A 27,185-nucleotide genomic window follows, 5' to 3' on the forward strand; every position below is an offset into this window, starting at 1 on the left:
AGAAACATCTCTCCAAAAACATCACCTTTGTGTAGCATGGCTTGTCTGTCTACCTTTCCACATCTCTGGCCCTGTTTCGCTGTAGCCCAATTCTGCACATGACTCAGGGGAGAGTGTAACTCAGACTCCCCCCAAGTGAGAAACAGATCCATAATGGAGACTGTTTCTAAACAAGGCCGTGTCTCTCCCCATCCTCAGCTGCCTTCTGTTTTTACAGAGATAGCCTGGGCTAAGCTGATGTAATTGTTCTTGCCTTTTTCAGCACAGCTCATCTTATCCTTCTTCCCAGATATCTGCCAGGCGCCTCTTTATGAAATTGCTGTCTGGATTGTTGGTTCCCTTCAAGCCTTTGATAAGGCAACCAGCAGGTGCTGTGAAACAAACCCCTCTCTGATCTTTCTGAGTCGCATCCCTCCACCCTGGATCTGTTTGATCTTTTTAACATTGCACAGTGCAAGGGAGAGAGCAGAGGGCTCAGCATTACCACTCAGAGGCCGTTTCTTAATTGCTTAATCTTCCCCTACTGTTCCTCTGACGGGCTTAGTTAATTGGAAGAAGTGCTTTTAGAATCCTGTTAAAATAGCCTCCAGTTCCCACCAGTTTAAATTCTTAAACACAGACAAAACCACCCACTGCATCCTTGATTTCTTCATGCTAATTTTAGCAGCTTGAGAAGTGTGGTGTCTGTACCATCCTAGGCCCAATGCAGATCCTGAAGTGCGCTGTGTGCATAAATCATGTGTTTAAACAGGAATGTAAAATAAACTTTGCTGGTAGAGCCAGCTCTCCTTTTCACCACCACCACCACCACCTCTTCCAGCTCCAGGAACACTTTGTAAACTGCTCAGAGGAGTTGGTTCAGTCACTGGTTGTCTGTTCATCTTCCAGTAAACATTCCGAGTCCATAACAAAGAATGCCTTGACTGAGCGCCTGAACCCAGAACTATAAAGTTAGACTGTAATGATTAGTGTGTGTCCTGGTTGTCAAACATCCAAAACCAAGGACTGGTTCAGTCCCAGGCAAGCATGGCATGGGGGTGGAGAGGATAAAAGGAAACTCAAGCCGCCAGAGGACTAGTCTGTTCCTTCCCCTTAAGAACATAAGAAAAGCCCTGAGGCTGGATCAGACCAAGGGTCCATCTAGTCCAGCATTCTGTTCCCACAGTGGCCAACCAGCTGTCGACTGGGAACCCACAAGCAGGGCATGAGCACAACAGCACACTCCCGCCCATGTTCCCCAGCAACTGGTGTACATAGGCTCACTGCCTCTGGTACTGGAGGTAGCACATAGCCATCAAGACTAGTAGCCATTGATAGCCTTTTCCTCCAGGAATTTGTCCAACCCCCTTTTAAAGCCATCCCAATTGGTGGCCATCACAACACCCTGTGGTTGTTGTTGTTGTTCAGTCGTTCAGTCGTGTCCGACTCTTCATGACCCCATGGACCATAGCACGCCAGGCCTTCCTGTCCTGCGCTCTCTCCCGGAGTGTGCTCAAGTTCATATTCATTGCATCGATGATGCTATCTAGCCATCTCATCCTCTGTCGTCCCCTTCTCTTTTTGCCTTCAGTCTTTCCCAGCATCAGGGTCTTTTCCAGAGAGTTTTCTCTTCGCATTACGTGGCCAAAATATTTGAGCTTCAGCTTCAGTATCTGTCCTTCCAATGAGCACTCAGGGTTGATTTCCTTTAGGATGGACTGATTTGACCTCCTTGCAGTCCAGGGGACTCGTAAGAGTCTTCTCCAGCACCACAGTTCGAAAGCATCAATTCTTCAGCGCTCAGCCTTCCTTATAGTCCAGCTCTCACAGCCATACATTACTACTGGGAAAACCATCGCTTTGATTAGACGGACCTTTGTTGGCAAGGTGATGTCTCTGCTTCTTACTCTGCTGTCTAGGTTTGCCATAGCTTTCCTCCCAAGGAGCAAGCGTCTTTTAATTTCATGGCTACAGTCACCGTCTGCGGTGATCTTGGAGCCCAAGAAAGTAAAATCTGTCACTGCTTCCATTTCTTCCCCTTCTATGTGCCAGGAAGTGATGGGGCCAGATGCCATGATCTTCGTTTTCTTAATGTTGAGTTTCAAACCAGCTTTTGCGCTCTCCTCTTTCACCCTCAACAAGAGGCTCTTTAGATCCTCTTCAATTTCTGCCATTAGGGTGGTATCGTCTGCATATCGGAGGTTGTTGTTAATTCTCCCGGCAATCTTAATTCCGACCTGTGATTCATCCAACCCGGCATTTCTCATGATGTACTCTGCATATAAGTTAAATAAGCAGGGTGACAATATACAGCCTTGTCGTACTTCTTTCCCAATTTTGAACCACTCGGTTGTTCCATGTCTGGTTCTTACTGTTGCTTCTTGACCCTCGTACAGGTTTCTCAGGAGACAGGTAAGGTGGGCTGGTACTCCCATCTCTTTCAGAATTTGCCACAGTTTGTTGTGATCCACACAATCAAAGGCTTTAGCGTAGTCAATGAAGCAGAAATAGACGTTTTTCTGGAATTCTCTTGCTTTCTCCATGATCCAGCGAACATTGACGATTCGATCTCTAGTTCCTCTGCCTCTTCGAAACCCAGCTTGTACTTCCGGTAGTTCTCGATTCGCATACTGCTGAAGCCTAGCTTGTAGGATTTTGCGCATCACCTTGCTGGCATGTGAAATGAGCGCAATTGTGTGGTAGTTTGAACACTCTTTGGCGTTGCCCTTCTTTGGAATTGGAATGTAAACTGACCTTTTCCAGTCTTGTGGCCACTGTTGAGTGTTCCAGATTTGTTGGCATATTGAATGCAGCACTTTAACAGCATCATCTTTTAGGATTTTAAATAGCTCAGCTGGAATACTGTCATCTCCACTAGCTTTGTTGTTACTAATGCTTCCTAAGGCCCACTTGACTTCACTCTCGAGGATGTCCAGCTGAAGTTCAGTGACCGCACTATCATGGCTATCAGGGCCATTCAGATCTTTCCTGTATAGTTCTTCTGTGTATTCTTGCCACCTCTTCTTAATCTCATCTGCTTCTGTTAGGTCCCTGCCTTCTTCGTCCTTTATCATGCCTGTCTTTGCACAAAACGTTCCCTTGAGATCTCCAGTTTTCTTGAAGAGATCTCTAGTCTTTCCCATTCTGTTGTTTTCCTCAATTGCTTTGCATTGTTCATTTAAGAAGGCCGTTTTGTCTCTCCTTGCTATTCTCTGGAACTCTGCATTCAGTTGGACATATCTTCCCCTTTCTCCCTTGCTTTTCGCTTCCCTTCTTTCTTCAGCCACTTGTAAAGCCTCATCAGATAGCCACTTGGCTTTCTTGCATTTCTTGTTCTTTGGGATGGATTTCGTTGCTGCCTCCTGAACAATGTTACGGACCTCCGTCCATAGTTCCTCAGGCACTCTGTCTATCAGGTCTAATCCCTGAAATCTATTCCTCACCTCCACTGTACATTCATAAGGGATATGATTGAGGTCATACCTGAATGGTTTCGTGGTTTTCCCTACGTTCTTCAATTTAAGCTGAAATTTTGCAACAAGAAGCTCATAATCTGAGCCACAGTCAGCTCCAGGTCTTGTTTTGACTGACTGTATAGAGCTTCTCCATCTTTGGCTGCAAAGGACATAATCAATCTGATTTCGATATTGACCATCTGGTGATGTCCATGTGTAGAGTCGTCTCTTGTGCTGTTGGAAAAGAGTGTTTGCTATGATCAGCGTGTTCTTTTGGCAAAACTCTGTTAGCTTTTGTCCTGCTTCATTTTGTACACCAAGGCCATGCCTGCCTGTTATCCCGATGATTTCTTGACTTCCTACTTTAGCATTCCAATCCCCTATGATGAAGAGGACATCTTTTTTTGGTGTTAGTTCTGGAAGGTGTTGTAGGTCTTCATAGAACCGATCAACCTCAGCTTCTTCGGCATCAGTGGTTGGGGCATAGACCTGAATTACTGTGATGTTGAATGGTTTGCCTTGGATTCGTACTGAGATCATTCTATCGTTTTTAAGATTGTACCCCAGTACTGCTTTTCCCACCCTTTTGTTGACTATGAGTGCTACTCCATTTCTTCTAAGGGATTCTTGCCCACAGTAGTAGATATGATGGTCACCTGAATTAAATTCGCCCATGCCTGTCCATTTTAGTTCGCTGATTCCCAAGATGTCGATGTTCAATCTTGCCATCTCATGTCTGACCACCTCCAGCTTACCTTGATTCATTGATCTGACATTCCAGGTTCCTAAACAATATTGTTCTTTACAGCATCGGATTTTCTTTTCACCACCAGACACATCCACAGCTGAGTGTCCTTTCGGGTTTGGCCCAGCCGCTTCACTCTTTCTGGCGCTACTTGGAAATACCCTCTGCTCTTCCCCAGTAGTATATTGGACACCTTCCGACCTGAGGGGCTCATCTTCCGGTGTCATATCTTTTAGCCTTGTGATACGTTCCATGGGGTTTTCTTGGCAAGAATACTGGAGTGGGTTGCCATTTCCTTCTCCAGTGGACCACATTTTGTCAGAACTCTCCACCATGACCTGTCCATCTTGGGTGGCCCTGCACGGCATAGCTTATGGCTTCACTGAGTTACGCAAGCCCCTTCGCCACAACAAGGCAGTGATCCATGAAGGGGCCCTGTGGTAGTGAGTTCCATACTTTAACATTATGCTGTGTGAAGAAATACTTCCTTTTATCTGTCATGAATCTCCCACCAATCAGCTTCATAGGATGACCCCGGGTTCTAGTATTATGAGAGAGGGAGAAAAATGCATAATTCTGTACACCTCCCCTCACCCTCCTTTTTCCAAGCTAAACAATCCTAGCTGCTGTAACCTTCCCTCATAGGGGAGGTACTCCAACCCCTTGATTATTTTAGTTGCCCTTTTCTTCACTTTTTCCAGCTCTACAGTATCTTCTTTTAGATGTGGTGACCAGAACTGTACGCAGTATTCCAAGTGTGGCCGCACAGTAGATTTGTATCAGGGCAGTATGATATTGGCACTTTTATTCTGAATTCCTTTTCTAATCATGCCTAGCGTTGAGTTTGCCTTTCACTCGGTTGACATCTTCATTGAGCTGTCCACCACAACCCCAAGATCTCTTTCCCGGTCAGTAACCGCTAGCTCAGATCCCATCAGGCTATACTTGAAGTTGGGATTTTTTGCCCCAACTTTCATCACTTTACATTTGCTTACATTGAACCTCATTTGCCATTTAGATGCCTATTTTCCCAGTTTGGAGAGATCCTTTTAGAGCTCTTCACAATCCCTTTTTGTTTTAACCTCCTTAAATAATTTGGTGTCATCAGCAAACTTGGCCAGTTCACTGCTCACTCCTAATTCCAGAGCATTTCTGAACAGCTTGAAAAGCATTGGTCCTAATACAGATCCCTGTGGTACCCCACTATTTACTTCCCTCCATTGGGAGAATTTACCATGTATTCCTACTCTCTGCCTTCTGTTCTTTAACCAGTTACTGATCCATAAGAGGACCTGTCCTCTTATTCCATGCCAGCTAAGTTTGCTCAGGAGTCTTTGGTGACGCTCTTTGTCAAAAGGCTTTTGGAAGTCCAAGTAAACAATGTCTACTGGATCACCCCCGTCTACATGTTTATTGACACTCTCAAAGAACTCTAAAAGGTTAGTGAGACAGGACTTACCTTTGCAGAAGCCATGTTGATTCTTTTTCAGCAGGGCTTGTCCTTCTATATGCTTCCTAATTTTATCTTTAATAATGTCTTCAACCAATTTACCCGGAACAGATGTTAAGCTAACCAGCCTGAGTGTCATTCTTGTGTGAGCTTTTGCCATTGATGCTCCCTCTACCATGTTGGCAAAGGGCTCAGGTGACCTCACTGTTTCCCTCTCAAGCACGACCCCCAAAATGTGGGAGGTAGCTTTAAAGCTTTTTCCTTTTCCAGTGTGGGTACTTTCCATGAGCAATCTGCACAATTCTTTTTTATTTGTTCCTCCCTGGGAATACCCATTTAGTGGAAAAAGTTAGAGGAGTGTTCTATCCTTTCTACAGGGGGGCTCTTGAGAACTCACTGCACGACAAGGGGGTTGCTCAGTAAAGCCCTCTCCTTGGTTTGCTTCAAGATTCCTGCGAGCAGAAATTGGGCTGTCTGCTATCAAAGAGCACTAACAAGAAAAAGCAGAACAGGCTATGAATCTCCATTGTTGCAGGGATACAAAGTTGAGGGGTGTCTTTGGGGGGGGGGTGCTTATCACACTCTAGTATACAAGTAGGGCTGGGGAAGGAGCATGCTGTAGCATGCAGCCTTGCAGGCTGAGGTAGCTCTGCATTTCCTGGAGTGATTTTTGAAATGCCCTGGAGGCTACTGCAGAGCTGGAGAACGTGCAGAAAATGGTTGAAGGACTGTAACCACTCCCCTGTGAGGAAATGTTGCTGTTACCATGCCTGGGGCTGTTTAGCTTAGAAAAATGGGAGGTGAAGGGATGGGGAGACACATGATAGAGATGTACAAAATTCTGCATGGTGTGGAGAAAGTGGGTAGGGATAACCAGTCCCATGCTCTCATCGTGCTGGAACCCTGGATCATCCAAGAAAACAGAATGGGAGGAGATTCATAGAATAATAGAATAGTAGGGTTGGAAGGGGCCTGTAAGACCATTGAGTCCAACCCCCTGCTCAATGCAGGAATCTTAAGTCAAAGCATCCCTGACAGATGGCTGTCCAGCTTCATCTTGAATGCCTCCAGTGTGGGAGAGCCCATCACCTCCCTAGGGAATGGGTTCCATTGTCGTATTGCTCTAACAGAGGTTTCTCCTGATGTTCAGCTGGAATCTGGGTTCCTGCCACTTGAGCCCATTATTCCATGTCCTGCACTCTGGGATGATCAAGAAGAGTTCCTGGCCTTCTTCTCTGTGACAAACTTTCAAGTCCTTGAAGAGCGCTATCCTATCTCCCCTCGGTCTTCTCTTGTCAAGGCAAAACATGCCCAGTTCTTTCAGTCTGGGCATGTTTGACTTAGATTCCTGCACTGAGCAGGGGGTTGAACTCGATGGTCTTGTGGGACCCTTCCAACCCTACTATTCTATGATTCTATGAGTACACTGATGACATACAGCTCTACTTCTCATCTTCATCAGGTGAGGCTCTGGAGGTGCTAGATCAGTGCCTGGCTGCGACAATGGACTGGATGAGGGCTAATAAACTGAAGCTCAATCCAGACAAGACTGTAATGCTGTAGGTGGGTGGTTCGGCTGACCAGATGGAGGGTGTTCAGCCTGTTCTGGATGGGGTTGCACTCCCCCTGAAGGAGCAGGTCCGTAGCTTGGGGGTCCTCCTGGAACCATCCTTGTCACTTGAGGCTCAGGTGGCCTCAGTGGCACAGAGTGCCTTCTACCCACTTCAGTTGGTGGCCCAGCTATGCCCCTATCTGAACAAGGATAACCTGGCTTCAATTGTCTATGCTCTGGTAAACTCCAAGTTAGATTACTGCAATGTGCTCTAGATGGGACTGCCTTTGAAGACGGTTCGAAAGCTGCAGCTCATGCAAAATGCAGCGGCCAGATTGATAAGTGGGACTAGAAGGTCTGCACATATAAGACCACTTCTGGGCCGTTTGCACTGGATGCTTACATGCTTTCAAGCTCAATTCAAGGTGCTGGTTTTAATCTATAAAGCCCTACACATCTTGGGACCACAATACCTGATGGCACACCTCTTCCGAAATGAACCTAACCCGTACACTATGTTCAGCATCTAAGGTCCTCCTCCAGCTGTCTTCTCTGAGGGAAGCTTGGAAGGCTGCAACGAGGGAGAGGGTCTTCTCAGTGGTGGGCCCCCATCTGTGGAACGAGCTCCCCAATGAGTTCTGCCTGGTGCCAACATAGTTATCTTTTCAGCGCCTCTCTCTTTTCCCAGGCATTTGGTAGCACATGATGAGTTTTAATCAGCCCTGGATGTGCCTTTAGATATGGCTGACTGTTCAAAGTTGTTTATAGTTGTAAGTTGTTTGTGTATATTGGCTGTGTGCTTTCATGGAAATGGCTTTTAAACTTTTTATATTGTATTTAATGTTTTAACTTTTGTAAACCGCCCAGAGAGCTTCGGCTATTGGGCGGTATAGAAATGTTTAATCATCATCGTCATCATCATAATTCTCCAAGCTACCTCTCTCAGCCTGACCCTCCAGTGCTCACGCAGACCCCCACATTTTCTGAATCCAGCTGAATCCAGGACTGTCCCCTGACTATGTTCTGGCGGTTTCAGAGGGTGATGGCTCAGGAGGCCTGCAGAGAGTTAAAGGCCTTTTTCAAGCGAGAGAAAGTAAACTCAGATGCTTTCTTTTGCACACTGTTTTATCAGGCAATTAAATGGCGGTGAAGAGTTTATAAGGGCCAGCTTCAAAGGTTTCATTGTAGGAGTTATGAAAGATCTTAGGAATGTTTTATTTATCCAGTGCTGTACAAAATGACATAAACTCTTACCCTCTGCCCACCTGCCTCTCTTAAAACATGCCCCCCAGGGATCACCAGGTTCTAGCACCATATGCCTTCCTTTCAACGTCATTCTTCCATATAGTTCGCAAAGCGCTGGTGGGCTTGCAAGATGCAGGTTGTGTGCAACAATGGGCCCAACAGTCCTGATGCGGCAAGCCTTCCGAGCCATGCAGGGGGCTGTGGAGAAGGCGTTTCAGTGGCAGATGGGCAGTGGTGGGGCAGTCTCTACTGTAGAGGGAGTGGGCTGTGGGTGGGGCAGTTAGGCCTTTCTGTCTCACCATATATATCCATAGGACCCGTGAGGGACCGCAATATCTCTACTATGTCTCAAGGAGTTTCTCTTCGTATAGACAAGTCCTTTTGCTCATGAAGATCTTCAAGCGATACCCTGCTTCCAGCTTCACCAAGTTAATGCTTAAAATAGACTAGGGCAGCCTTCATAGAATATAATCATAGAATAGTAGGGTTAGAAGGGGCCCACAAGACCATCGAGTCCAACCCCCTGCTCCATGCAGGAATCCAAGTCAGAGCATCCCCGACAGATGGCTGTCCAGCCTCGTCTTGAATGCCTCCAGTGTGGGAGAGCCCACCACCTCCCTAGGCAATTGGTTCCATTGTCGTATTGCTGTAACAGTCAGGAAGTTTTTCCTGATGTTCAGCCGGAATCTGGCTTCCTGTAACTTGAGCCCATTATTCCGTGTCCTGCACTCTGGGATGATGAAGAAGAGATCCTGGCCTTCTTCTCTGTAACAACCTTTCAAGTACTTGAAGAGTGCTATCATATCTCCCCTCAGTCTTCTCTTCTCAAGGCTAAACATGCCCAATTCTTTCAGTCTCTCTTCATAGTGCTTTGTTTCCAGTCCTCTGATCATCTTTGTTGCCCTCCTCTGAACCCTCTCCAGTTTGTCTGCATCCTTCTTCAAGTGTGGTGCCCAGAACTGGACACAGTACTCCAGATGAGGCCTAACCAGTGCTGAGTAAAGGGGAACTTCCCAGGATTTGAAAGATATGTTTCTATTAATGCAGCCCAAAATAGCATTGGCCTCTTTTGCAGCCGCATCACATTGTTGGCTCATATTCAGCTTGTGATCGACAACAATGCCAAGATCTTTCTCGCTTGTAGTGTTGTTGAGCCACGTATCCCCCATCTTGTAACTGTGCATTTGGTTTCTTTTTCCTAGGTGCAGAACTTGGCATTTGACCCTCCAATGTCATTCTGTTGTTTTCTGCCCAGCGCTCCAGTCTATCCAGATCACTTTGAATTTTGTTTCTATGTTCCAAAGTATTAGCTATCCCACCCAATTTTGTGTCATCTGCAAATTTGTTCAGCATTCCCTGCACCTCCTCCTCCAAGTCATTAATACAAATGTTGACGAGCACTGGGCCCAGGACTGAGCCCTGCGGTACCCCACTCGTTACCTCTCCCCAGTTTGAGAAGGTCCCATTGATAAGCACTCTTTGAGTCCGATCCTGTAGCCAACTGTGGATCCACCGGATTGTTGTTTCATCTAGCCCACTTTGAGCTAGTTTGCTCATCAGGAGATCATAGGGCACTTTGTCGAAAGCTTTGCTGAAGTCGAGGTATATGATGTCTACAGCATTCCCACGGTCTACAAGGGAGGTTACTTGATCCAAAAATGAGATCAGATTTGTCTGGCAGGACTTGTTTTTGACAAATCCATGTTGGCTTCGAGTAATCACGGCATTGTTTTCAAGGAGCTTCCAGATGGATTGCTTTATCATCTGCTTCAGAATTTTCCCAGGGATTGATGTCAGACTGACTGGTCTGTAGTTCCCAGGTTCCTCCTCTTTACCCTTTTTGAAGATAGGGACAGCCTTAGCCCTCCTCCAGTCATCTGGCATTTCCCCCATCCTCCATGATTTCTCAAAGAGAATAGACAGCGGTTCTGAGAGTTCTTCTGCCAGTTCCTTTATTACTCTAGGATGCAGTTCATCTGGCTCTGGAGATTTGAACTCATTCAAAGTAATTAGGTGCTCCTTAACCTTATGCCTATCGATCTCAAGCTGCAATCCTGCCCCTTCAGCCTGTACTTCGCCTTTGCCAGGGGTGTCTCCCTCTTTTGGGAGAAGACTGAGCCAAAGTAGGAATTGAGCACCTCTGCCTTTTCTTTGTCATCTGTTATTGTTTTGCCATCCTTATTTAATAGCTGAACAACCATTTCTTTCCTTTGCCTTTTACTATGCATGTAGCTGAAGAAAGCCTTTTTGTTGTTTTTAGCATCCCTCACTAACCTCAGCTCATTCTCAGCTTTAGCCTTCCTGACACCATCCCTGCAATTCTGTGCTACCTGCCTGTACTCTTCCTTTGTTACTTGGCCTTCTTTCACCTTCCTATATGTGTCCTTTTTTGTTTTCAGGTCATCCCTAAGCTTTTTGTGAAGCCACATTGGCTTCTTCTGTTGTCTTCCACCTTTTCTTCTTGTTGGAATTGTTTGTGATTGTGCCTTGAGAATTTCCTTTTTTAAAAGCTCCCACCCATCTTGGACTCCTTTTCTCGTTGGTGTTGCTTGCCATGGGACCTTACTGATCATTGTTCTGAGTTTATTAAAATCAGCTTTCCTAAAATCCAGGGTACGCGTTTGACTACACTCAGCTTTTGCTTCCCTTAGAACCAAGAACTCAAGTACAACATGGTCGCTTTCCCCCAGAGTTCCTGTAACTGCTACTTGAGCCACTAAGTCATCTCTGTTGGCTAGGATCAAGTCAAGGATAGCTGATCCTCTAGTTCCTTCCTCTACTTTCTGTAGGAGGAAGTTATCCGCCACACAAGTCAGGAATTTCCTGGAGGGGCCATGTTTTGCAGAATTTGTCTCTCAACAAATATCGGGGAAATTGAAGTCCCCCATTACTACTACATCATGCTTCCTTAAAACATTGGCTATTGGCTTTTCAAAAGTTTCATCCTCATCTTCTCCTTGGTTGGGTGGCCGGTAGTTGGCTCCGACCACCAGGTTCCTTTTATTCTTTGCTCCATTTATTTTGATCCACATGCTCTCGATGGGGCTACCAAGCTCCTCCTCCTGTATTTCTGTGCAGAGAGATGTCTTTTTCACATACAGTGCAACCCCACCTCCCTTTCTGTTCCTTCTGTTCTTTCTGAACAAGTTATATCCTTCAATTGCTGTATTCCAGTCATGAGAGTCATCCCACCAAGTCTCAGTTATACCTATCAAGTCATAATTTCCCTCCTGTATTAAGAGTTCAAGTTGGTTCTGTTTGTTTCCCATACTCTGGGCATTAGTATATAGACATCGAAGACCATGTGCTTCATAGTCTGGCTTTCTTCCTACATGTGTCTGAAGACTATTATTGGGCGCTATCGGAGCTGTTCTCTCCATTGCAGTGCATGCGCCTACGTCCGTTGTTACCCCCAACATTACATCTCCCTTCCCCGTAGGATTCAGTTTAAAGCCCTCCTGGTGAAGTTCTTCATGCTGTGGCCAAACACATTCTTCCCATCCTTTGTGAGGTGCAACCCGTCCCTTGCCAACTTGGTGCCCTCCAGATGTTTTGGACTGCAACTCCCAGAATTCCTGACCATTAGTCATGCTGGCTGGGGCTGATGAAAGTTGAAATCCAAAACATTTGGAGGGCACCAGGTTGGGGGAAAGCTGACTATAGTGTGGAGAAGGGGTCCTCTCTGTGATGGCCCCAGTATTGAGCACTTCCTTCCCTAAGAATGCTGGGGGGAAAAGATTATGCAGGCTTTCAGGAGAAGCTCTTTGAACATAAGAAGAGGAGTCTTGCTGGACCAGATCAAGCAGCTTCTAGGCCAGCAAACTTGTTCCCATAGTGGCCAGCCATATCGATGCTTCTGAGAAGCCCACGGGCAGAAGTAGGAAGGCCACAGCCTCGCCTGCTCTTCCCACCACGCCATCCACCCCTGGCAACTGGTATTAAGAAGCATCTTGATGCCTCTAAACAGACTGGTCCCATTAGGTGTGCTGGTTAATAGACCTGCCTGCCTCCTATGAATGTGTCTAAATTTGTGGACCACAGACCCATGAGGCCCTGTTAAAGCTTCCCTATTCAGAAAGATGTTTGGTGATTGTGTGCAATTGTAGATGTGCTGTTTTTGTTATATGCCTGCATTCTAGATCATTGATTGCTTTTGTATATTTGGATCTATATGTGCTTTTACTTGGCTAGTTGCTGTCAGCTGCTTTGATATTACAGAAGAAAGGTGTGATATAAATTTTATACAATGGGAAGGCAGGAATAAAGAATAAGTGGAGGGGCCCCAGCTCAGTGGTAGAGCCCCTGCTTTGCATACAGGCACCCAGGTTCAATCCCTGGTGGCTCCAAGTAGGTTTGGAAAAATTCCTCCCTGAAACCCTGGAGAGCCATTGCCGGTTAGATGGACCCATGGTGTGACTCAGTATAAGGCAGCTCCCTATGTTCCCCCTTGTCCTCCTCTATGTGGACAGAGAACAAGTGCTCCTCCCCTGCCCAATTTGCAGGGAATCCAGCGCTGGGCTTGTGTCCCATTTTTAAAGCCATCAGGTACAGCAGCCCGATGACAAGTGCTGTGAAGCATCGTTGCCCTCAGGGAGGCTAGCAAGGCAGATTCAGGTCAGCGTCCTTCCCCCACCCCCACTCCCAATGTTTTCTGGGCAGGCGCAAAACCTTGGCAACCCCTGAGTAACTCTGAAGCGGGAATCAGAAATCCAGTGGGCAGATCCTGAAGATGGTTCATGCAAAGCTGTTGCCCTGCTAAGTTAGTGCTTGTCTAGGCTGTGGAGTGTGACAGCAAAGTCAGGGGCTGAGATGCCATCTGAGCCATCACCAGTGTGAAACCCAAAGCTGTGGGCCATCGGCAAAAACAGCAAACTTCCCTCCCGCATACACACATTCCCTAATGTGGAGAGGAGCCTCCTGAATTGTTGTTGTTCAGTCGCTCAGTCGTGTCCGACTCTTCGTGACCCCATGGACCATAGCACGCCAGGCCTTCCTGTCCTGCGCTCTCTCCCGGAGCGTGCTCAAGTTGCCTCCTGAATAGACACAGATAAAACAGGCCTACTGCAGAAAGAAGCTTTTTGTGGTAAAATCTTACCTGCCTCTCCCTCACAAAGACATTCTTCTTGGCTCACTTACCTTGTCCAGCTGGAGAAGATGCTCATTCGCCACTGTGGGCTCTCTTGCACAGTCGAGGAAACAGATGCTCCCATCCCACCCACTCCAGTTTGTAGGGCAGGCAGCATGGATTTCTCAGAATATCACAGGGGTTGGCTTCAGTCAGCTTCTTGGAATGAATTAGCCATTGTCTTGTAGTCTTTTCTTTCTTCACCATGCTATTTTCATCTGTAAAAAGCAAGCAGGAGGGACTGTAGCTCAGTGGTAGAGCCCCTGCTTTGCATGCAGAAGGTCTCCGGTTCAATCCCCAGCATCTCCAGGTAGGGCTGGGATGGATCCTGCCTGAAATCCTGGAGAGCTGTTGCTGCCAGTCAGTGTCTTCAGTCCTGGGCTAGATGGGATATGCTAAGTCAGGGTCCGACTTGGCATAAGGCAGTGTCCTATGTTCCTCTCTGAATACATCAGCCCACTGCTGCTCCCCTTCCTTTTCCTGCATTTTGTCTTCCTGCCCTTCGATCCATGCAAACAATGACTCCACAGTCCCTTAGAAACAAAACTGTAGGGAAAGAGGAGGCAGCAGGTGTTCACGGATGGAAGTCAAGCAACTTGCTGCCTCTTTTTCCATATCCCTTTGTAGGGCTGCTAGGTGGAGGAGGCAGGTCTGCCTTCACCAGCCTGGTGATGTCTAGATGGACTACAACTCCCATAATCTCCAGCCAGCTTGGCCAGTGGGCAAGACTTCCATTTTTTGAAGAAACCCTGCACCCCCTTAATAACTTCCTTGATGCTGCTGCTGACTGGGTGGTAGCTTTCCTGACATGCAGTATACATTCTAGCTGAACTTCTATTATTGTGGTTTTGAATATATATACACACACACACACACACACACATGTGTTCTGAAAAGATTTGACCCTCTAGACTTTCCCTTTCAGCTTACCTTTTACTAATCTTTTCATTTTTGAGAAATTTCCTCTTTTGAAGTCTAATGTGAATATGGCAGGCTTTCTTGGCATTTTCCCACAAATTACATCTGATAGCACTGCAGTCACTGCTTCCAAACAGTTCAGTAACATTTGCATCTTGCACTAGGTCCTGGGTGTTACTTAGGATTAAGTCCAGGGTCACCTTCCCTCTGGTCAGTTCCATAACCAACTGTTATAGGGTAGAGTTGCTTAGGGTAACTAGGGATGGTACCTCTTTGTCATGACTGGAACATACACTTATCCTGCCGGTATGATGGTAATTGAAGTCACCCATTATGGCAACTTTTTCTTCATTGGATGCCTGCCTGATTTCATTCCTTATTTCAAGATCACCCTGAGTGTTTTGGTCAGGAGGGTAATAGTGGTCGGGTTAGCATGTGCTTTTCCACAGCTGGCTACAGAATCAGACTCAAAGAGTGCTTATCAATGGGACCTTCTCAAACGGGAGAGGTAACGAGTGGGGTACCGCAGGGCTCTTTTGGGCTGCATTAATAGAAGCATAGCTTCCAAATCCTGGGAAGTACTAGTTCCCCTCTACTCAGCACTGGTTAGGCCTCATCTGGAGAACTGTGTCCAGTTCTGGGCACCACACTTTAAGAAGGATGCAGACAAGCTGGAGAGGGTTCAGAGGAGGGCAGCAAAGATGATCAGGGGACTGGAAACAAAGCCCTATGAAGAGAGACGGAAAGAACTGGGCATGTTTAGCCTTGAGAAGAGAAGACTGAGGGGAGATAGGATAGCGCTCTTCAAGTACTTGAAAGGTTGTCACAGAGAAGAAGGCCAGGATCTCTTCTCGATCATCCCAAAGTGCAGGACATGGAATAATGGGCTCAAGTGACAGGAAGCCAGATTCCAGCTGAACATCAGGAGAAACGTCCTGACTGTTAGAGCAATACGACAGTGGAACCCATTCCCTAGGGAGGTGGTGGGCTCTCCCACACTGGAGGCATTCAAGGCGAGGCTGGACAGCCATCTGTCAGGGATGCTCTGACTTGGATTGCTGCATTGAGCAGGGGGTTGGACTCGATGGCCTTGTAGGCCCCTTCCAACCCTACTATTCTATGATTCTATGGTTCTATAATCAGGGAAGGAAAATAAGCTATCGTAGCTTATTTTCCCTCCCTGCACATGCAGGTTGCGTTCCACATCCTTACCATAATTACCCTCACCAGGCACAATTGGTCATGTTGTATGAACATGGCAAAGGCGTGCAGTGGGGGTGGCTTACAAAACACTCCACAACCTTAGAACAAGCCATGGTTTGTAAACCCACCTGCTGCACATCCTCACCAGGTTTGGACGACATGACAAAACGTGCCTGGCGAGGGTCATTATGAGGCCAGCATGCGCAGGGTGGGAAAGTAAGCTGCAATTTCTTATTTTCCTTCCCTGATTGTGCAAACCCAGTCAAGTACTAAATTATATTTGGGGCCTGGTATTGTCTCCCATGGTGATTTTGCGGAGGAGTCTACTCCTGTTGAGATTTTTAATTGGTTTGAAGCTGTGCCTTCTTCAACATCCAGTATGTCCTTCCCCTAGAGATTGTATCCCAGTGGTTCGTTCCATTCCACCGTGTTTCTGTTATGCCCATTGTATCTCCTTTAAAACCAAGCTCTCCTTTAAAACCAAGCTCTCCAACTCGCCCATCTTGGCTTGCAGGCGTCTAGCACCAGCACAGAAACACCTACATAATGCCCCTCTCCAAGTCTTGCAGACATGTCTTGTCAGTTTCAACATCCTGAGGGAGGGCTGGGCTGTTGCTCTGCTGGAGCCTTACTGGAAAGAACCATGCTGGATGAAAATGCATTTTAGTGTAATCTCTGTGAGGCGGTTTTCTGCCTGGGGGCCTTCCTGCCCAGCTCAAGATGGCTGTCTCCTTCTTTTCAGCGAGAACGAGGCACTGTGGCGGGAGGTAGCCAGTTTGCGGCAGAAGCATGCCCAGCAGCAGAAGGTTGTCAATAAGGTACTTTTGGCTTCCCCTTCTCCTCGCAGGCTGTCTCCTTTCTAGATGGCTACCTTCCACGGGAGGTGGGAGGTGGGTGCAATGAACTGGGGTTAGTGTCCTGCCAAAAGGAGGGGAAGGGAGGTTATGTGGCTTTGTAAATGAACCCCCAGGAACCTTGAGGTCATGAGAGCGAGGCCCATCATCTCCAAGATAAGCAACCTGTAGTATGTTTCAGCCAGCTCCCCATTATAAGCAAAGGCTCAGTCTTGGACCATGAATAATAAGAATATACAAGAACTGCAGATCAGCGGGGCGGGGGGCTCATGGGTTTCAGTAGTGTGATCCTATACTAAGGTGCCTTTGGATTTCAGTTGTCTGGGCAGGAGGCTCTTGTGGGGATCCCCCTCCCACTCGCAGTGTGTATCATGCTTATGGGGCTTCTCTTTCTTTCCCACAGCTTATCCAGTTCTTGATTTCATTGGTGCAGTCCAACCGCATTCTCGGGGTGAAGAGAAAGATGTAAGTGGGCACCTAGGCGCTGCTTTAGGTCCAGCTCAAAAGGCAAACTGGCCTAGACACAGCCTTGGTTCTCATCTTGGCTGGGAGAAATTCTGGAAGAGGCTCTAAGGGCATGATATGGAGGCTTCCTGAAATGTCCAAGCAATCTTTATGATCCAAACCTATGAAACAGCTTCCCCAGCCTGGTGACCTCTAGATGTGTTGGACTTCAACTTCCAGTGACCGGGGATGCTGGGAGTTGGAGTTCAACACATCTGGAGGGCAGCAGGTTGAGGAAGAAGGCTTTGAAATTTAAGTACAAATCCACTATATTTATGAGATGTTTACAAGTTTCTTCGGGAAACCAATGACTTTATAGTGACCAAAATACAAATGGCTTTGATGAGCACCTCTGGGAGGGTTCTTCATCTGTGTTTGCCTCTCTTTGTTTCTGCCTTTTTCTTTAATTTTGCCCTTTCTGTGTTCTCTTGGGTTCTCTGCTGGGTTCTCCTTAAATATTCACTTCCCAGCCGTCCAATTGTGTTTCTGCTATGCTTTTACTAAGCTTTTTGTTACTTTGTTTTCTTCCTCTTCCTGATGCTGAGAAGCACTAATATGCTGCTTCTATGTGTGTTTGTGGGATGGGGGGCTTTCTGACACCGCCACCCCCCACCCCCACCCCCACCCCGAGAGAGACATTTGTTTCCTCTGAAGAGCCTGAACAGTGGTAGGCAAGAAAGGAACTGTTCTTGGGCTGGCAGTAGTGATAGAGGTGGGATGGGTGAAAAAGGGAGGGTGGTAGGATGCCTCCATGCAGGCAGGCAGTCCTGGAGCGGAGTGCACACATAGTTCATTTAGGCTAGTCCAGGCAGCCTTCTAATACTTCCATAGGATGTGGTGACAGCCACCAATTTGGATGGCTTTAAAAGGGGATTATACACATTTATGGAGGACAAGGATATCATTGGTTACTAGTCAGGATGGCTATATGTTTCCTCCAGTATCTGGGGCTGCGTGCCTCCATATGCCACTTGTACTAGAACACAACCGAGGGGTGGGGGCGCTATTGCCCTCATGTCCTTCTTGTGACTTCCCAGAAGCATCTGGTTGGTCACTGTGGGAAACAGGGTGATCCAGGAGTCATTCTCCTGACATTTTTAACAAGCAACTGAAGTGTCAAAGGAAACACTTTTCCTGAGGTCACCCCCACCCCCCAATGCACACTCAGTTCATAACAGCTGGGCTGAGTCAGGGTCCCTCTAGTCCAGCATTCTGTTCACACAGTGATCAACCAGCTGCCTATGGGAAACCTCCAGGTAAGACATGAGTGCAACAGCACCCTCCCACCCACGTTCCCCAGAATCTGCTGTACGTAGGCACACTGCCTCTGATACTGGAAGTAGCACAGAGCCCTCATGACTAGTAGCCATTACCAGCCATATCCTCCTCCATGAGTTTGTCGAGTCCTCTTTAAAGCCATCCAAGTTGGTGGTCATTGCTACATCTTGTGATAGCGAATTCCATCATTTAAGTCTGCGCTGTGTGAAGAAATAAATCCATGTGGACTGCACACCTGCCTGGCCCCTGTCACGGGGGGATGGTGCCTGTGCTACCCAGGCCTCAGAGCTCTCATGCCTTCCCTTCCAGACCTTTGATGTTGAACGACAGCAGTTCAGCCCATTCCATGCCCAAGTATGGCCGGCAGTACTCCTTGGAGCATGTCCATGGCCCACCCCCTTTCTCTGTAAGTATCTCACTTGTGCCCATGGAGGGGCAGGCTGGGGAGTCTTGGTGATGCTGTTGCTTGGCCTCAGCCCTCTTCAATGGACTGCTGGACTCTCCACAGCAGGGGTGGGCGGGGAACAGAAGTCTGCCACAAACCAGCAGCGGGCAGGGCAAGAGCGGGCCGTGGGCAGAGCTGGAGCCCAAAAAGCCCAGAGCCTGCCCCCACTGGGTTCGCACGACCAAGGAGGGAAAATAAGCCGTCGCGCCACTACCATAATTACCCTCGCCAGGCATGGTTTGTTATTCTTTCTGAACCTGGCAAGAATGCGCAGCAGTGGTGAGTTGCAAACCACCCCACAACCCTAGAAACCATGCCCAATGAGGGAAATTACGGTCATGACACAGCACATGACCGGCCCACATGGGGCAGGAGAATAAGCTGCAATGGCTTATTTTTCTTCCCCTATCGTATGAACCCTCTCCCCCCCCCCCCACACACACTCACACTGAGGCACCCCATTCCTCAATTATCCATTCACCTCATGCTTTCTCTCCCTTTTACTCAAGCACACACTAAGCTTAATTGCCAAGCAGGGGAGTGATTTTCAGGGGTTTGCAGCACATGGGGAGGGAAGGGTTAACCTAACTGCTGTGCAGGGAGTGATTCTGGAGAGGGGGTCTCAGTGCATGAGGAGGGGAGGTTTAACCCATCCCTCCCCAGCTGCCATCCTCCTGAAAATCACCCCATTTGCAGGAGTGGGACCTTTTTTCCTAAGCCTAATTGCCGTACAGGGGAAGGGGTGTCACAGTGTGCAGGTAGGGGAGGGTTAGTGATTCCCCACCCCTGCTGTAAAAAGCAGCTTGCCTGGGAAGCAGAGGGTGAAGAGCTGCGTCAAGACCTGCCCCATATGGCCTGTCTGGGCAGGAGTTGGACAGGAGACCCTTGGCATTCAGGGTGGGTGGCTCTCTCACTATCATCTCCTTCGCCATTGCAGGCCTCCTCCCCGACATATAGCGGCTCAAATCTCTACTCCCCTGACTCCTCCGCCAACTCTGGCCCCATTATCTCAGATGTGACCGAACTGGCCCCGTCCAGCCCCTCAGCCTCCCCCAGCAGCAGCCTCGACGAAAGGTACACAGCTGTGCCCTTGCCCATTGATCCATGGTTGCATGAATGGACCTGGCTGGCATGAACCTTCCTGGCTGAAGGATTGGTGCTTGGGGGGGGGGGGGGGCATTGATGGCACCTTGTAGGGACGATGGAGCGGTGCACTGTTCAGGCGCCCATTTCCCTGGCCTTTGGTAGACATAGCCTGCAACTGGCCAAGTTTACTTCTGCTTTCAGGAGAGCCAGAATTTTTAAATTCCTTTTTGAATTGATGTTGAGATTCTCAGCAACATTCTCTGCCCAAGCAGCGATGTGTGGTTTGAAATTCATGAGGGGCTTGATAATCCAGTGAGGATTCAGAGGTGGTTATTCCAGGATTATACCAAGAGAGTAATGGTATATGCTGGCTGAGCTTGTTCATGGGTCACTGTGTGCCCATGTGGAAGTTTGTACTCCGCCCACCGGGGAGAGCAGAAGCACTGCTTCTTGTTCCCAAGGTGACTTCTTCAGAGCAAAAGAGATAAGATTAAGGATCCCCCCGCTCTTGCCAGGGGGTCAACTATCCCTCTGCTCACTTGAGCCTCTGATTCACATGCTACTGCTGAAGTGAATGGAAGGGAAGCTGTCCCTGGGCATCTGGCTGTGTGAATGAGCCCAAAGAACGCCAACGTGCTTGTGATGCAAGGCTGAAATCAGCTGCAGAAATGCACATCTTCTTGCCGGATCTCTGGGAATTGGCTTGCAGCCCTGGCCTGACCACGTGGGCTTGGGGATCTGCCTTGATGCCCCTGCAGCCCCGCAAGTCGTCAGCCACTCGTCCACATGGAGCCCGAGCTACTTGCATCGCACCAGGCATTTTCCTCAGCCTGGGCTCAGGAGCTGTCTGCTTCAGGCCGCTGAGCCGTGATGTGTCGGCTTGACACAGCCTTCTCTGGGTGCGAGTCAGTCTCCAGGCACACGCTCTCTTTGGAGTGGAGGTTACTTGCTTGGTCCTCCGTCCAGCTCAGCCTCTCTAACGTGTCATTCCCTGCCCAGTCACCTGCAGCCTTGAGATTCCCAGGGCAAGCAGAGCCAGGGGCCTTTGTTCATTGTTCCCCCATCCTCACTGGTGGGATATTGCTGGCACTGATGCTGAATTGCTGCCGCCGCCATCATTTATTGCCTCCGCCAGAAACCACTGCTTTGAAATGGGAACCAGATGCTTACCTAAATGGGTCATCTTTGCTTTGTTCTTTTATACCTGGTGACTGTTCCAGTGGGGCTAATTGAACCTTTGAGAGAGTTTGGGTGCTAGAGGGGATTTCCATCTGCCAGGAAAGCTATATTCCTCCCTCCCCTCCCTCGTTTAAAAATCCCCACAGCTGAGAAACCATGGTTGGGCGTGCAAAGCCCAGACTGATTCATTTACCAAACCTCAAAAGAGAAGAATTTGTGTGCTAGAGGGCAGGAGGTGGGGATCTGAAGGGGAGGAGCTTCTTTCAGGTGGTGGAAAGGGAAGAACACCCTTTCCCCTCCTTGGCCCCTGGTTGACAGCCCTATCCTGAAGGATTTTCGGGAGAGGGGATGGTGGCTTCTGACCACGTAGGGAGCAGGGGCGTTCTGCCCACCTGGCTTAACAGACTACTACTGCTCGCTTCTTACGCTCTGTCCTTCTGTCTGTCTTAGAAGTAGCCCTGTGGTCCGTATCAAAGAGGAGCCCCCCAGCCCCTCACGCAGCCCCCAGATTGAGGAAACCAGCCCCATCAGCACTCCTGCCGTCGAAACCCCTCTCTCGCCCTCTGCCTTCATCGACTCCATCTTGCAGGAGGACGAGGCCAGCAGCACTGCGGTGGTCGCTCCTTCTGCCGGCAACAACACTGCGCAGCCGCTGCCCCCTGAAAAGTGCCTCAGCGTTGCCTGCCTTGACAAGTAAGTGTGGAGGGGGGGGGGGCAGGCTGTCGTGCCACAGCTTAGAAGTGACAAACCAGTCAAGAGCAAAGTCCTACCTCCAGTGGGTCATCACCTGCATTGTCCTCCTCCTAACCCCCTCCACCATCCATCCATCCATCCATCCATCCATTTAAAATACTTTTAAAGCCGCTTTTAAGGGTAGAACTGCCAAACTGCCCCCTGTGTGTGTATGTTTTGCGGGGGAGGCAGCTTAGCTAGATCCCTGGGTCAGCTGCCAGCCTTCCTTAGGCCTGATGTGGCTTGATGACAGCCAGTTGCTGACCTCTGCCAAGGACACGGTGCTGCCCAGCTGGATGGCCAACTGCCAGCCACTTCAGGCCTGAGCTGAACCTCTTCCTCCAAAGCTGAACCTGTGAGCGGCGCAGGGGTCGCTCTGGGGCTGTGATTGTCTCAGTCGCACCGAAATTACATGCAGAGATGTCTGCCACACGAGGGCTGTTGCCCAAGCCTGGCCAGCAGATCCCCTGAGGGGCAGCTATTTAGGGATAGGTTTGGGGTACAGTCAGCTGGCTGCCACAGGGTCCAAGAATGTCTCCACAGCAGCAGCAGTACTGCTCCGTATTGGGAGGTAGCAGCACATGCTGGGAACCGTAGTCCCCATGGACTGCTGAGAGCATCTGCTCTGCCTTTGGTGCTGTTGATTTGGCAGGCAGCAGTTTAGCAAGAAAAGCACCTCCATGCACCTGTTGAGTTTCTGCCTGTTGTAGTGCAGTTAAAGATACAACAGAGGTCTTGCCAGAAAAAGGAGCAACATAACTCTTGCCCTACTCAGTGCACAGGACAGCTTTCCTTGCTGGTCCTGTTAACCAGTCTGACTTTCAGCTTTCTGCTGGATCCCAGGAGTAACAGGTTGCATCTCCAGGGCCCCTGCACCAGTGCCTTATGTGCAGCCGTCACCAGGCTGCTTTCCCAGCCTTGGAAACTTTGACCTTCTAGTTCTAACTGAGCCACTCAGCTTGTGCCTGGGCTGGAGACTCCTGTGACTGAACGCTCCTCGGTGGAAGAAAGTGAGCATGTCAGGGAGAAGAAGGGTTGCAGCTAGTTTTCTGTGTGCATGGGGGGTGGGAGTGGGGATTATACTGTCTTTTGTATGGAGGGGCATTTAGACATTGGAGTAGTGCAGCCAAGTGGGAGCCGAGCCTCTGCACTTCTCCATTTGGCATAAAAAGACCAGGATTTCCCTCTATCCAAAGAGAACCCAAGATTTGTTTGTGTGCCAAGGAGAGCCAGACATGAGTGGATCAACTCTCCAGGTACTGGAGCAGACTTATTTTTTCTGAAAATTGGTTGATGTTTCTAGCCAGCCCCAGCAAAAACGCTCTGGGTGGGTAACAACAGTTTAAACCAAATAAATATATCCAGGCTGTATATATTGAAAACATGTAAATATATGACAAACCCCAACCCCTCTACTCTCTTCTTGTCCCATCTTTATTCCCTGCGAGGCTTAGGGCTGCCCACTCTCCTATCTTCCACACAGCTGTTAGGAACAGACAATGCTGCCTTTGACTGAGCCAGGCCCTGGGTCCATCTAGCCCAGCGTGGTCTCCTCTGACTGGTAGTGGCTGTCCAGGGCCTCCGGCAGAGAGGGGTCCGTCACATCACCTGCTCCCTGGTGCTTTTTTAAAAACACAACCTGGAGAGGCCAGGGACTGACCCTGGGATGTTCTGCCTACATTTAGCCCTTAGTTTTGTCCCTGATATAACCACCATGAAAGGGCCGGTTGGTCAGAGAAGCAGAGAGAGGGCCCTAAAGAGCTCTGCATAAGACAAAGGAAGTTGCAGACGGAGCTGCATGGGCCCGGAGGCTCTGAAGGCTGCAGCATTTCCTGGTGTGTGTGCGTGTATGTGTGTGTGTTCCTGTCTGTGCATGCACACAAGGACAGCTCTGAAGAGCCTGGAAGCTGCACTTGTGTGACCTTCCATGTCAGGCAGAAAGCATGTTCCTTTCTGCCCCCAGACTCTTCCCTCCATGACCCTGCCTAGCTTCCCCGTCCCCTCATTGATTTGCTGTATCTGGACAGCACCGCTTCATGTGCGGAAGAACTCCCCACCTGGGTGAAGTGGACAGGGCTGTCTGCTGTGGAGAAGCCCTGGCAGCAAAAGGGCCAGGGCCAGGTTGGGCAGAGCTCTGGGAAGGTGCATTTTGGCCGGGGGGGCGGGAGGTCCACCAGACGTTCCTACTGTGTCGTCATGTCCCCCCCAGCCCCAAATCTACCTCGCTGGTGTTGGGAAGGCAAGGGGTTGGGCGGCAGTAGAAGGAGGAGCAAGAGTTGCTCCTCTTGCTCTCCTGGACTGCAGCAGCTTCTAGCTGTCCTGGGCAATGACCAGGTGCCTGGCTAGAGCAGCTGGCACGTGGCTTTCCATCCAGGGCAACCAGAAGCAAATGCTGCCCAGGAGAGGGACAGAGGGCGGGGAAGAGGAACAGCAGGACCCACTGGGCCAGCCCAAGCCATTTTGCTTCCTGAGGCAGTGGGCAAGATGCACCCCCCCCACCTTCCAAAGCCAGTGAGACGGACCGCTAAACTTTACTTCAGCACTGGCAATGACAGAGCGTCTCGCACCGCTGCCTTGAGGACAGCGGACTAGCTTATGGGGCAAAGAGCCAGCCCCTGGCACACACAGCTCTGTCTGCCAGCACCTCACCCCCAGTCCACCGAGGCCTCTCTGCCTAACGGAAGAGTCAGCCCTGAGCAGCTGCCACTCGCTCTCCCTTTCCTGGGGGCAGGGGGTACTCCTTTCCCTCCTGCCCACCTGGGTGGCCAGCTGAGGAAGCGTCCCCTTTTCCCTGCTCTGGGCACGCTTGCTCCGGCACTATTCCCAACCCTCCTGGGGTTCTGTACTAACGCATGCCAAGCTCCTGCCGCTTTCTGCCCACATCCCTGGAATGTTCTGCCCACTTGCTCTTTCTTGCTTTTTGAAAGTAACCACTCCTTCCTTCCTCAAGGTAACAAGTGCTGGGTCTTCTGAACTGAGTGTTCCTCTTCTCTTTGTATCTTTCAGTTTGGCTCGCACTCCGCAGATGTCTGAGGTCACCTGCCTCTTCCCCAGCCCTTCCTCTTCCTCACTGCACTGCAGACCACAGCAAGGGTTAGCATTTGTGTAGCTTGCTTGCCGCTCCCCAGGCGTTGCTGTCCATTGAGGCAGGGGCAGGGGGGCAGTAAACTGGGAGATGCCCCTTCTGCCAGGACTGCTGAACCTCTCCTGGGGGAAGGGTCACTTACTTTGCTGGACATTGTTCAAACTGAAGTTGAATCCACAGCCCAGGAAACCTCCACTCCCCCCCCCCCGCCCCCCAATTCCTTGTGGCTCTGGTGAAGCGCTTCAGAATATTGGAGCAGGAATGTCTGTGTCTCCACCCTCAGGCCACTGGGAGCAAGATTAATTTGAAGCCCCTGAAGAATTTGGATCCCCACCTTGGGCACGTCAGTGGGGGGCATCACAGCTCAGGGATGGCGGAGCACCTGCTTTGCATGAAGGAGGTCCTCCCAGGTCCAGTCCTTGCCATTTCCAGTTCAAAGGCTCTTGGGCCTTGGGGAGCCACTGCTGCCAGTCAAAGGGGACTGTCCTGGGCTAGATGGACCGGTGGCCTGACTCAGGAGAATGCACACCCAAGACCTGCAAGCTCCAAGGCTCCCGTTCATGGCTTGACTTGATCCTATGGCAGACGTAGGGAACCCCAGGCCGAGCGTGAGGGGTGCTGCGGTGCACCCCTAGGAAGGTGCTTCGTTCGCACAAGAAACTGAGCCATCCTCCTTGGGAGGGCCCATAGCTCAGTGGCAGAGCACCAGCTTGGCACGCAGAAGGTCCCTGGTTCGATCCCCGACAGCATCTCCAGGAAGGGCTGGGGAAAGCCAGCTGCCAGTCAGTGTTGACAGTACCAGGCTACATGGATCCATGGTCAGACTCGGCACGAGGCAGCTTCCCCTCTACTTCCACTCGTTCCATCTACTTCCATCTCTCCTTCCTGCTGTTTACCGAAGGGGGAACACAAAGCCTCCAGAGCGGGGGGGGGGGGGGCGGGGGGAGGTGCCCAGTGTGCTAAATGTGCCAGCTCCAAAAAAGCAGATCAAGGCCATTTGCAAAACTGGGGTCTTGCCTGAACTCTTGACTCTGCTTCATGCCATTTCCCTTCAGAGTCAAACACAGTCTCTGGAGCGGTGGACAATTTACCCCAGACGGGCTTTCCCAGGCCATTCCAATTTGAAGGGCTGGTTCAATACTCACTCTCCCCACAAAACTTCAGGTTGAGTCCGCAGAAAAATTTATAATCTGAGGCCAGACAGAAGCAGCAGTCTGGACCAGTTGCTCTTCTGAACTCCGGGGCATTGCCCAGCTGCCAGGAAGAGTGGCTTTCTGTGGCAACAGCTCTTTGTCCAGCGCCACCATGGCTTGGGATGGTGGTGCTGCCTGGGGAGCGGGCTGGCCACGCAGAGCCTTGAGGCGAATGCTGCCTGTGCCAAGCTTCGGACTTCCCATTCTGCATTTGCCGGTCTGTGAACTGAACCAGAAGAGACCTGCCAGAGCCAGAGGCATCACCCGCACACGCTGCACTGTATTTCTGTGGCCAGAGCAAAAGGGCTTGTTGCCAAGAGCAGGGGGAGGTGGTTCCAAGGAGGGGGAAGCTCGTGGCTCCAGCCAACGGCAGGCCAGTTCAAGTGCTGTGCTGGTGGGAAGGGCAGCTCTGTGTGCTCTCTTGAAGTCACTGGGCAGGGAGGCTTCTGAGGAAGAGTCAGGTTAAAAGCCACTTTGCTTTTGGTTGCATCCCCCCCCTCCCCCAAAGAAGAAAGGTTCTCGTGTAGTGCTGAGTCCTGTAGAAGGTTCCTAGACCAAGGAACAGGCTGGGCTCATGGGCAAGGGCCTGGGAGTGGGGGGTGGGGTGGGACTGCTGCCCTCAAGGGGAGCAGAAGGACCAGCGCGGCATGCGCTTGCTCAGAAGGAGCCCCTGACCCCGGCTGCCTTCTTCCTTGTGTTCCCAGAAATGAGCTGAACGAGCACTTGGACACCATTGACTCCAGCCTGGACAATCTTCAGACCATGCTGAGCACCCACGGCTTCAGTGTGGACACAAGCGCCTTGCTGGAGGTAAGTCCTCCGCTCGGGAGCTCTCACTGGTGGGGTGTCTGCTTCAGGGATGGCTGTGCCTCACTCCTAATGTTTGCATCCCTCCCCCCCCTCCCCGGTCAACAGCTCTTCAGCCCTTCCATGACAGTGACAGATATGAACTTGCCAGATCTGGACAGCAGCTTGGCCAGTGTGAGTTTCCTTTTCCAAATCTCCGGAAGGCGGGAAGGAGGACCGGATGGACAGACAGACACATACACATGCATGCAGAATGGGGTGGACAAGCCCCATACTGGAAGGTCTGGAGGGAAATGCTAAACCTCCCCCATAGTACTGAGGCCTTAGGGAACTCACTGGCTGAAGCCATG

The 27,185-nt window shown here is 49.8% G+C and overlaps 1 protein-coding gene across 3 annotated transcripts in view; it reads left to right on the forward strand.

The window, feature by feature from the left end:
* HSF1 (heat shock transcription factor 1) overlaps nt 1-27,185 on the forward strand; it is a 70,339-nt gene that overhangs the window by 41,111 nt on the left and 2,043 nt on the right. For 2 of the 3 annotated variants that reach the window (XM_084854743.1, XM_084854745.1), the window contains exons 5-12: nt 16,415-16,490; nt 16,930-16,991; nt 18,618-18,714; nt 19,691-19,827; nt 21,469-21,711; nt 24,757-24,843; nt 26,733-26,838; nt 26,944-27,009. In XM_084854743.1, coding sequence (XP_084710869.1) covers nt 16,415-16,490; nt 16,930-16,991; nt 18,618-18,714; nt 19,691-19,827; nt 21,469-21,711; nt 24,757-24,843; nt 26,733-26,838; nt 26,944-27,009 — 874 coding nt within the window. The remainder of the gene's footprint in view (nt 1-16,414; nt 16,491-16,929; nt 16,992-18,617; nt 18,715-19,690; nt 19,828-21,468; nt 21,712-24,756; nt 24,844-26,732; nt 26,839-26,943; nt 27,010-27,185) is intronic. The other variant, XM_084854744.1, reaches the window with a different exon arrangement.

This window comes from Heloderma suspectum, chromosome 4, assembly GCF_057233095.1.
Source record: "Heloderma suspectum isolate Gila_16-S chromosome 4, 16-S_ref, whole genome shotgun sequence".
Taxonomy (NCBI): Eukaryota; Metazoa; Chordata; class Lepidosauria; order Squamata; family Helodermatidae; genus Heloderma; species Heloderma suspectum.